This window comes from Acipenser ruthenus, chromosome 6 (genome assembly GCF_902713425.1).
Source record: "Acipenser ruthenus chromosome 6, fAciRut3.2 maternal haplotype, whole genome shotgun sequence".
Lineage (NCBI taxonomy): Eukaryota > Metazoa > Chordata > Actinopteri > Acipenseriformes > Acipenseridae > Acipenser > Acipenser ruthenus.
Genome location: NC_081194.1, coordinates 2,020,669 through 2,032,969, shown reverse-complemented (window position 1 = coordinate 2,032,969; position 12,301 = coordinate 2,020,669). Strand labels below are relative to the sequence as shown.

The 12,301-nt window shown below is 39.8% G+C and overlaps 1 protein-coding gene across 3 annotated transcripts in view; it reads left to right on the top strand.

Annotated features, from left to right (window-relative positions):
• Positions 1–3,917, top strand: part of LOC117411508 (S1 RNA-binding domain-containing protein 1) — a 123,461-nt gene extending 119,544 nt beyond the window's left edge. For all 3 annotated transcript variants that reach the window (XM_059024821.1, XM_059024820.1, XM_059024819.1), the window contains exons 20-21: positions 257–441; positions 2,498–3,917. In XM_059024821.1, the coding sequence (XP_058880804.1) occupies positions 257–441; positions 2,498–2,790 (478 nt within the window). In that variant the 3' untranslated portion in view covers positions 2,791–3,917. The remainder of the gene's footprint in view (positions 1–256; positions 442–2,497) is intronic.
• Positions 3,918–12,301: the final 8,384 nt, after the last annotated feature.

The following is a 12,301-nucleotide window of genomic DNA, read 5'->3' as shown; positions in this document are numbered from 1 at the left end:
ACCACAGGTAAACTGAAGGTCTGTGGAGTACATAGATAGACTACAGGGCGCCTCTTTTAAAGTCTCTCATAGTAAAAGCATAGCAACACGTTTTTATATATTTTTTCTACAATCTTAGTTACAACTCCTAATAAAAAGAAATGTTGAAATGTATTTTAATAATCCTGCCATATTTTGCTAGATTTTTATGGGGTTGTGTTTTTTCTTACTGTGTTTCTCTCCCCACCCCCCCCTTTCTTTTTTTTTTTTTGGTTAGGTTTCTTGTGCTTATTGGTGGAAATCTGCAGGACATAGGCAAGCCGGAAATGCAGTCCAAGGTGAATGCAGCAACCCAAAAAGAAGGGTTGAGAGAAGTTGCTCAGAAACTAAACACAGTAGTTCCAACCCTGCAGATCATCATCGATGGCCTGACTCAGCCACAGGGCTTTGACATCCGACAAGGTAACACACATCCTTGGGGAAAAGGCCTGTCTTGCTTGTTGTTAGCTGATTCCCTTCATAGTACATTTAAAGGAGTCTACCATGCAGCTTCTTGGATAGGATTTCTATCATATTGATATTTAAATGTATTTATTCATATCAATCTATTACAGATGAAAGCCATAATACCAGACACTGAATACATTTACCAAAAATTATTTTGGTTGTACTGCCTTTTAGTTTGGTATTAGGTGTGTGTGCGTGATTTTTATATATATATGTTAATGTTTATGTTAAATCAACTGAACCTTGATTTTAACCCTTTAATAGACAGTGACATTTATAACCCAAATCCATCAGATTTCTAAATCTTTTATTATTAGTTAATATTGCTACAGCTACTACTAAACAATCTGAATGTGAATCTGTCTGTGTACATTTCTCTTTGATTCCATGTTTGATCAGACAGATAACATCCAGTACCTTGTTGAAGTAGCAGGATTTATGCCAGTTGATTTTCGCACAGCAATGTAACTACAATATAAAAAAATAAAAACAAATTGGAAATGTATTACAACATGTGTGTTCACTGTTGAAAGATGAATTGCATTTTAAAAAGCCTCTTTCAGTTCTAGTTAAATTATGACATGGTTTTATGACAAATGATACTGTACAACATGAAGCTTTGGAGTGATGCCCAGTCTTTGTAAAAGTGAAAATCTATTTAATATTGTACAAAGGTCTTAAATCATCAGTCAGGTTATACAGATAAGTGTAACTGGAAAAAAAAATCTCTTCTGTCTCTCACATCGAATTCTTGTACATCACCAGCTCAGTCGGCTACTCCGGATAAAGCTGGCAAATGTGATATTCTTTATCAATATGTTTATTAGCGCTATTATATATTTATAAAAAATATACAACTCCATACCCATTTTCAAAAGATTTGGCGTCTCTGAATCTACAATTACATTGATAATAGTATCTCCTTACAAGACAAACTTACACAGTGGGAGCGGCGATTTTGGTTTTGCTGCAGTTCACGAAATCTCAACCCCGGTGAATCTGCTCCTTCAGCGGTGACGCACCGGTGAATTTAACAACAGTTCGTTAAGCAACTCCTGGTGAATTTAACAACGGTTTAGTGAATCCGCTTTACATCGGTGCATGCAGCTGTGGATTTAACAACACACCCTAACTGAGATGGCTTTACCAGTGAGCAGGAGGATGATGGGAAATGTAGTTCTGAGAAATACTTGAGGTCATCTTGGTGCTATATAATAGAAACCGCCAGGAAGCTCTGCAATTTAGAAGTGGAAAAAAGTGGTCAAGATGTAAAAAAAATAAATTATTAAAACAATACACACACCTTACTTAAACAGTTGTAGCAACACATGGGAACATGTAACACAATAGATTCGGAAGAGCAGAGGACCTAATACTGATCCCTCTGGTACTCCACTGGTTACCTTGCTTCATTTTGAGGTTTCTCCTCTAATCAGTACTTTCTGTTTTCTACATGTTAACCACTCCCCAATCCATGTGCATGCATTTCCTTGAATCTCTACTGCGTTCAGTTTGAGAAGTAATCTTTTATGCAGGACTTTGTCAAAAGCTTTCTGGAAATCTAAATAAACCATGTCATATGCTTTGCAGTTATCCATTGTCTGTTGCATCCTCAAAAAAATCAAGCAGGTTAGTTAGACACGATTTCCCTTTCCTAAAACCATGCTGACTGTCTCCTAGGATACTGCTACCATATAGGTAATTTTCCATTTTGGATCTTATTATAGTTTCCATAAATTTACATATGGAAGTCTGTAGTCTGTAGTTACCTGGTTCGGTTTTGTCTCCCTTTTTGTGGATCAGTATTACGTTTGCAATTCTCTAGTCTGTCCGTACATCCCCTCTCTCAAGAGATTGTCGCATGATCTTGGTTAGCAGTCTGTAAATAACTTCTTTCATTTCTTTGAGTACTATCGGGAGGATCTCATCCGGCCCAGGGGGAGTTGTTTATTCTATTTAATGAATGGCTTCATCTTCTCTTCTTCTTCTTAATTCTTTTTTTTCCTTATAGGTTTTGACACACCTGACTTCAAGCGAGGCATCGTTTCAATAAACGATCTGAAACAAGGCACCGTGCTCACAGGAAGGGTGGAAAACGCTGCCCTTTTTGGAGCTTTTGTGGACATAGGAGTGGGCCGATCGGGCCTGATCCATAAGAAATACATCACAGAGGCCAAGCTGCCCCGGGACGAGAGGCGGAGAAGCTTGGCACTCGGCCCTGGAGAGAAGGTGGAGGTCAGGGTGCTCAGCGTGGACGTGGCCAGAGGCCGAATCGGCTTGGATCTCATACGAGTTTTGAGATAGAGTTCTGATTCTGAAGGGCCTGAGCAGTGCATCTTGGAGCACTTCACTAACTAAACTGCTAATGATGGAAAGCTCTGAATATTTGTATGATAAGAAGTTGGTGATGATTAGTGCAAAATCAAGGACGAACGAACAGGCGGACGCCATCAGCGCATAAGGGTCCCCCTGAAGAAAAAAAAAACAAAGAAAAGTGTGGACTGGTTTGGTAATGTAACCTCTGTACCAGACTGCCACATCTCATGAAAATAATGTCCTTTCTCTTTCAATTGGCTCTTGAATTATCTCATTTAAGTCAATTCCTATCAGTTGTTGATTTAATTCAATAAACTCTGTTGTGGCCGTACAGCATTTCTGAGTGAAATGTGGCAGTCTGGCTTTTGGCGAGTTCTACAACATGCTGATCAACTGTTGCAATTGAATAAGCCAAGGGGTATCATTTGTTAAGTGTTTAGGCTTCTTTAATGTTTAATTCACCTTTTATGTTTTGCCTTGGATCATTCCTTTCTAAATTGGAATTAGATGTGTGTTGAAATGCTGTTGTAAAGACATGTTTTCATATTCGTTTTCACTGTTGCACTCTTGTTCTCTCTGTGGCCTTGCAAGGATAAATCTATTAGCCTGTCAGCCCAGTGTCTAAATAACAGGGTTTTCAACGATTGCCTCCTGCAGCGGACCATTTCAGTTGTTACAACGATTCATTTGGTTTAGAGTTGGATTTGATTAATCAGAAATGTAAAACCTATCCCTATTACTGTATATTGCCCTAGCCAGAAACAGCAGTGGTTTGAAAATGCCAAGATAATTGATATTCTGGTCTGTTTTTATTGAAACAAACAAAGAAAAAAAGAAAAAGAAAAAAGAAATTAATAATAAAAAAAAAGTAAATAAGTTTAACCTTTTATATTTACATTGGTGTATTACATATACAATACTTTGCCACACTCTGGAGCATTTGGTTTACAATCCAGTCTCAGAAGAAAACATTTCTAAGTGCAGTGCATTGTTGTATGTGCTGTCATCGTGATCTTGTATTATGTGTTGATGTAAGGGGGTCTATTAACATTAATATGGCAGCTTTTCATATGTTATACTGTAGCTGTATTGGATAAAGTTTGGAAATAACCGTGTCATGTTTTTTATACATATTTTCACTAAATTGTTAATGCATACAAACTGCACAAAACATATCAAATACAATGTATAGTTTTTTATTTTATTTTTTCAAAATATCTGCACGAAGTAATTTAATCATTATCACATCCTAAATTGTCTCTGCAAACAAATTGAAAGAAGTAGCAGTAGAAGTACCTGGAGTGCAGTCAGTAAATTGGGTCCGGTGGAAGACGAGTGCAGTGATTTCCATAGCTGGTATATATTGCTTTGTCTAACAAGCTGCCCCAGCTGAATTCAAAGGGCTGCCTCCCCGAAGGCTCCCCAGCTGCACTGCCTCATTGACACACTCAGTGGGTAGATGCAGATGCCAGACTCCAATAAACTGGGGGCCAAGGGAAAACACAAAGGCAATTATTGAAGGATAGTAATGCACTAATCAGGCAATTTCAGAATGAATCCCATATTCCCCTATTGTATTATCTATTCTGTTTATATTTATTTAGCCAACCACTGCTAAAATAAAGATCCTAGCCTCCAGCTCATTTACCGCTAATTGAGTGTGTCTGATATTTGCATAAAACTGATCCTCGGAAAGAAACAAACAGAAGTAATGATACAAGACTGCATATGCAATACAGAGACTCGTTTTGAAATGAACCGTGGTGTTCATGTTTCATGTATTTTTGAGAATAATTGATTTTAATGTAACAGAATTAGTTAGTTTTACATAATAAGCTTTGCCACCAGTATCTACTACCACCAGTAAAGTCAGATATCTACAATGGTGGACTATATTAAACAAAATATTGGCTTTATATATGGCTTTATTGAAAGTGTTAAAGCTGCCTAAGAGATGGACTAAATACAGAATTATTCTGCGGTTACAATTCTATAACCACAATGATTGTTAGTTGCTTGATTAGAACATTGTCCTGCCACATCTAAAAAGCACAGATCTGCTAAATAAAATTTAGCACCAGCTTATGGTTTTGCAATTTCCATTGTAAAATGCACAATCAACATGCATCTTCCTACCCCATGCAGGTAGTGTGATAGATCCTACATGCTAGCATTGCACCCTAACCCTAACCTCTTGCATTGTACAGACACCTGTGTGTTTGGAGGGTTTGTACATTCCTAACCCTGATATCCCTAGGTACCAAGCAGAAACCCACAGACATGCCTCCATACATTCCCATTTGGACAGGTCACGGTCTGTTCATTCATCAGTGTCTGTGGTTGAGCAGGGGGCACGCGCCCTTTGAAACATATTACTCAAGATGGTGTACAAGCAGGGAGTCATTTAGAATACTGTATAAATACCAAGTAAATGAGGGACTTGTTGAAAATCACCGTCCTCTTCCGTACAGCAGGAGTACTAAACGACTACATTATTTGTTTGTTTATTATTTATTTTTTATATTGCCTAAATGAAGGAAAGCCAAATCAAAACATTGTTTAAACAAAGTGCACACGCTGCGCAATGTATTTTGGTGCTGACATGCAGACTGCTGGAGGGCAGGAAAATGAGTAAGAGAATTGCTTGCCCATGTCGCATGCTTTGTCATGTAATGTACCGCATTGTGATTTATTCTTGAACACGTTCGTTTTAAGCTAGGTTTCAGAAGGACGTAACTGAGCCTTGATTTTGTCATGTTTTTGCTTGGCGTGTTGTGCTCGTGTGAGTGGTGAGGGACTCAGCCCTATGGAGAATCTACCTGTAGGTTTATCAGCATTGCTGGTCTGCCTCAACATACAACAATGCTAGCTGTTTGCTGGTTCTGTTCCCGATTTCAGGCGAGAGAATACACAGAAACTCATAACCATAAGTCAGTGCCGTGAAAAAGTATTTGCCCCCTGTTTGATTTTCTGCATTTTTGCACATTTTTCACATTGTATTTGGTCAGATTTTTTTGTGGGTTGTAGTAGTATATAGAGTGAGTCTGAGAGAAAAATGACACCAAAATTTGGTGCTTCTTTAATTTGTTTGGTGTGCAAGGTAATCAAACATGCAATCTTCAGGTGTGAAAAAGTTATTGCCCCCCCCAAGTTAACTCACCTTTATGTAAATAAGCAGTTACATTTTTAGATTTTCACACTGCACTAAAATTATTTTTTATTTATTTATTTATTTTCCAGCACATCTGGAGCTTCTAAAAGACAAAGTTTGAGATTTTTTTTTTTTTTTTTTTTTAGATTTTTAAAATGTAGTTGTTGCCAATTAATTATTTTCTCCCCAATTTGAAATGCCCAATTATTTTTAGGCTCAGCAAGGGCTACAAAGCCATTTCTAAGGCTCTGGGGCTCCACCGAACCACAGTCAGAGCCATATTGTCCAAATGGAGAAAGTTTGGGACAGTAGTGAATCTTCCCAGGAGTGGCCGTCCTGCCAAAATCTCTCCAAGAGCAAGGCGTAAAATTAGCCAGGAAGTCATAAAGAACCCTAGAACAACATCCAGGGATCTGCAGGCCTCTCGCCTCGGCTAAGGTCAGTGTTCATGACTCCACCATCAGAAAGACACTGGGCAAAAATGGGATTCATGGCAGAGTAGCAAGGCGGAAACCATTGCTCACTAAGAAGAACATGAATGCTCGTCTCAAGTTTGCCAAAAAGCACCTGGATGATCCTCAAGGGTTCTGGAACAATGTTCTATGGACAGATGAGTCAAAAGTGGAACTTTTTGGCCGACATGGCCCCCGTTATGTCTGGCGAAAACCAAACACTGCATTCCACAGTAAGAACCTCATACCAACGGTCAAGCATGGTGGTGGTAATGTCATGGTTTGGGGATGCGTTGCTGCATCAGGACCTGGACACCTTGCCATCATTGAAGAAACCATGAATTCTGCTCTATATCAGACAGTTCTACAGGAGAATGTCAGGCCATCCGTATGTGAGCTGAAGCGCAGCTGGGTCATGCAGCAAGACAATGATCCGAAACACACAAGCAAGTCTACATCAGAATGGTTGAAGAACAAGACATTTAAAGTTTTGGAATGGCCTAGTCAAAGTCCAGACCTAAACCCCATTGAGATGTTGTGCCAGGACCTGAAACGAGCAGTTCATGCTCAAAAACCCACAAATGTCACTGAGTTGAAGCAGTTCTGCATGGAGGAGTGGGCCAAAATTCCCCCACGGTGCTGTGAGAGACTAATCAATAACTACAGGAAGCGTTTGGTTGCAGTTATTGCTGCTAAAGGTGGCGTAACCAGTTATTGAGTCTAAGGGCGCGATTTACTTTTTCACACAGGGGCATTGGGTGTTGCATAACTTTCTTTAATAAATAAATGAAATATGTATCAAATTTTTGTGTTATTTGTTCACTCGGTCCCTTTTATCTAATATTAGGTTTTGGTTGAAGATCTGATAACATTCAGTGTCAAAAAAATGCAGAAAATCAGACGGGGGGCAAATACTTTTTCACGGCACTGTATATATGTAAAAGTTTGATACAAGGGTAACAATAACACCACAAAATTGACAGTATTCAGAGGGGATTTTTTGGCTTATACAAAACAACTGTCTGAACCCTTTTTAAGAACAGTGAAATGAACGATGTGTCCTGGAGCTGTATAGCTATGTGTTGATGCCACTCTTGCCACATAAAAAAGAAGGAACGTAAGCATGCAGTAAAGGCTGAGGTGCTGAGTGACAGACAGCTGCTTATCAGAGGTGGCAGGTACTGCATTGCTCATGACAAACTGTTGAAACAGAGTAGGAAATGAGGCATTGTGTAAAGGTGACTTGGCAGCCACACATCGCCACAGGGCTGCAGCTCAGTAGTGTCAGTGAACGATAAAAGCACTTTTTAGCACATTTTAGCTTTGAAATAGATGTTGACATGGAACTTTAGTTTTTATTGGCACTCATTTCAAAAAGACATCTAAATAGAAAATGAAGAAAAGTCACTTAAGCAGTAAATTAATATTTATCAACGTTTGCATTTGCATGTTCGGTGTCAAAAAAGCGTTATAGCTGAACTCTTTCAGCTTGTCGGCACATTTCAGCTCAACTTCATTTATATGCAGGAGTCAACAGAACACCCCTTATCTCTGTTAGATCAGATGAAAGCTAATTGCTTTGCCTGTTTACGGTGAGCGCATTAGGCAAACTAACAAAATAGCCCAGGCTGTGTGTGTGCAGCACTTACTTTTTATAGGATAGAGATTAATAAAAGCATCTGTTTGATGATGTGTTATGAAAGCTGACAGCCCTTAAGTGATACAACTAAGTGGTAAATATTACAATGAATTTTGAACAATGTTGAAGTGTCAGGAGAGGCCTGGGGCAGTAATATGGATCAAGCAGTGATTTGATGTGGTTATTATTTAGCCATCCTTATAATTAAAACCGGGATTTGTTTAAGACATTGCTCTAAAGTAGTACTAACTCAGAGATAAACGAATGAAGAAGAAATGCAGCCTGAGCTTTAAGACTCTCTGTGATGGTATGGCTTCCTCCTTTGTTGAGTGAGCACTGTGTGTAATGTACCCTCTCCCTGCCCTAGGAGAAGGAAGCTTGACAACAAGCAGATTTTATCATCTCTTCTGTAAACAGAGTGGTGCTGCCTCAGGGCAGGTAAGCAGGGGCTTTCCACTGGGTACAAACTTTATTAACAGAGCTTATAAAAATACACAGATACGCAAATTAAAAATATTGACTACTATATAAGCTGCTGATCAGAGAAGGCAACAGGGAATGAATTTACCTAAGCGGCTTTAAGATATGAAATTCATTAACATTTATATAGAAAATGTGTGTGGACTACTGGTGTAACTATATTATATTAATGGCCCTTTTCTCCCCCTCTCGCGCACTCTTGTGTGTTTGAGATAGACGAATAACAAATTTCAACTGATTATATGGCTAGGGAAATGTTATGAAGACAAAATGATATTACTTGTTTCAGAGATCACAAGATTACCTACAAAGTTGGAAAAGTAATATTTTCTTGTTACATATATCGGAACTTGTTTGAGAGTAGAACGAGGCAGTGTATGTGTGCCAGGTGAGTGATTGCCTGGTATATAAGGCCTAAATCAGTTAGCTATTAATGACCAGAAGCAATGATTTCTCAATGTATTGGGTGGGTGTGTCCATGTTAGAAAGATATACAGATTCTGTTTTACAGTATTGCCCCTTTATAATGCTGTAGTCAGGAGCTATAGTTGCAAGCCTGTGCTAACGTAATGGCATTATGGGGCAAACAGGAACCAGGACACCTTGTAACCGATTCTGTGGTACAAAGGGCCGGCTAATAAAGGGGCAGCAGTGTATGCAGCAGAAAGCATTTAAGACCTTCAAATTTCTGCTGCCTTGTACAAACTGTTTCTTGCACCTCGGGCCCCTTCCTGTCTCCAAGATGTTTAGTATTATCTGAGATGCCGGCATCTAATTGTGAGTGGCAGCTTCTGGGTCCCTGGGAGGATTCTGTTTGCTTTTTCTTTACAGGCGTTCGAATAGCAGGAGTTATTAAAATATCTCTACAAAGGTCTGACTGCAATAACATCACATTCATGCACTTTCAGTGTTCTCAATATACAAAACACCCCACTGTGCATAGTTTTTAAAAAATACAGCACCTGCCTTTACTATACAGTATTTCCCTGTTCTGTGGCGGAATTCATTCAAATTAGGAGTCACCTTACTTGAGCTACAGTGACCCCTACTGGCTACGCACCCAGTGAGCTCAAGTGGTAAAATGCAGTGCTGGACTTTGACCTCTAGGAGCTGGTAGCTGGCTGACATCCACTGTCGAGGCGATTGCAGTGAGGTTGGAGGACCCCCACTGACCTTCAGTTCTCCTGAAATGATGTGCAGTGGAGGAACATAATTTTACATTCTTAACTGGAGAGAAACCTGGGGGTAAATTATACATATAAAGGGGTTCCTTCCAGGTGTCAACATATTGTTTTGGGAAATATACCTATCAAAACTGAAAACCTGAAAGGCAAATGAAAAATATCCTTTGTATGGTTTAATTAACTTTTTCTATTTGATATCTATTTGGTGTACACACTCTGAATAAACGATATGCTTGTACAGATGCTCATGCAGTGCCACTAGGAGGTGTTACGTTGGCAGATTCAAATCTGCTGCATAACCAGCTGTCACGTCATTTAGCTAAGTCTGCCTGCAGCGACTACAAAAACTGTGAAGTTGATTTTAGAATGAACCTAATACTAGCGCAGGAGAATATGTAACAGCGTGGAGGAGAGCTCCTGTATAATTGCTCACTGATGTGTGGATGAGCGCCATTCAACGCCTGCTCAAAATGTATATGAATTTGTGTCAGAAAGAGGGCAAAACTTGACACACAATTTCAGAGCCATACAAAAAAATATGAATATACTGCACAAGCATTTTTTTACAGGCAACAGATCTAGGGATTTACATGAGGTTTGTGGCCAAAGCTTCTGCTGACTCTGGACCCTTCTTGCTTAAATTGCACTTCTTGTGATGAGCTCACTGGCAGGCTGAAGTGGCTCCTTTCACTGGCATGAGACCTTTCCTGAAAGTATAACGTACCATATATTAAGAGCAATGTAGTCTCTTGAAGAACAAAACGGTCACATTGAATAACAGCTCATTAATGTCAGCACAGCATATCGCCTCCCTGCAGGCACGAATGAAAAATACTCCCAGCCTCCAATAAAAAACTGCTTTCCGTGCTTACTGACTAGTATAATATCAGTGAATACATTTTAAGGGTGACTTTGGTTGTTTATTAACCCTTTAGAAATATTGCATGAAAATACAAGAACGTTTCCTGACCCTGCCACCCATGGTGTAAATCTGGATGCAGACTCTATTGTCAATACTGCATGAACTAACAGTTGCACACTGATGTTTCAGTGAAGCCCCTCAAAACTAACACGCTACTCTAAAAGTTAGTCCCGGAATGTGTTTACCATGCTTTCGCTTTGCTGCACCAGGACATACTGCAGTAAACTTATAACAAGGTCAACGTGATTGTGTTCCAGCTAGTCTCTAAATATGTAACTTGAATCCTCATTGTTCCTCAGTGTGTACGAAAGGTAAACCACGCAGCCAGAGAGGACCATTTTTTTTTACAGATGCTGGCTGCTTCTGTTTTGCATAGGTCCGTCTGCAAATTGTACTGAAGCAAACTGTTCACAGGATCTCTCATACACTGTATTAATACTGCAACCCCAAAAATGCTTGCTATATTAAATTGGAAGTACATTGTTTGATATAATTGTGTACCTGATTTACAGGACTGGTGAGCTTCCTCTCCACCGTGGAAGATATAGAAGATTAGGACAAGTACGCTCTCCAGATAAGGTTTTGGGTCTGGGAGTAACTTACCCTCTAATTTTAACACTGAGAGAGTAAAATGTATTTTCAGGGGGTAAAATGTAACATTACCTTGAAGTGATGAGTAATCTCGATTAAATACTGTACAATCTTTAATGGTAATGGGATAGGGTTAGGTTTTGTGAGGCAAAGGGGTCACTGTTTATTGTTTGCTGACAGCTGAAGGGAAGCGCTTTATTAAATTGTTAACGAGATAAGTGAGGAGGCAGGCAGGTGCTTCCCCTGGCTTGTCTATAGTGAGGGGACAGCCTCCTCCCCCGCTGGGGTGCTGATGATAGCGCTGTAAAAGATGGTCAACCCCGGGGGGGCCAGGAAAGGGCCTGCAGGTATTCAGGTGTCAGTCAGCACACTTTGTCAGGCTTATCAGTAGCACTTGACAACAATAACAGAACCAGGAGAGGGGATTCTTCACTGCTCCAGAGCGCTTATCCCCCGGTCCCTCCATCCTGTATCAGTGGAAACAATGGATTCAGTCTGCAGTGTTGCTACATTGTGGCATCCAGGGGCACACAAAGCTGATTGAAGGTGGCTCTGCTACTGTAGCTGACAGTTGAAGGATTGTGCTGTCAGTTATAAAGCCTCTGTAGGTGGAATGGATAACACTGTCATTACCATTTTCAAATAGTAAAGGGTTTGAACAGTCACCACACATTCATTTCTAATGAAATCACAGTGGATATACATGATATAAACCATCTAGTCATATCGCATGCAACACGGATCATAAACTGACATCCTGGACATCTTTTGTGAAAACTTTAACATTTCACTTAAAACAGGAGGTGGGGTGGGAAACCTCAGATGAGTCTCGATGTTCCTTGTCGTCCTTAACAGATCATGGTCAAACATGAACATTAATGAACTCATTGGGCTATCATCTACTTAAACAAATCATGCTTCATTCTCTGTGTCACGTGCCATTCTGAGGGCCATGGGAATGCATCTAATGGGCTACTAAGATAGCACAGCACTCTTTACTTGAGACTGGAATTACTGTACTGCTGGAAACATGTTGCTGCTGGTATTGCAATCCCTTTAGCGTATGAGCGAGGATTTCTC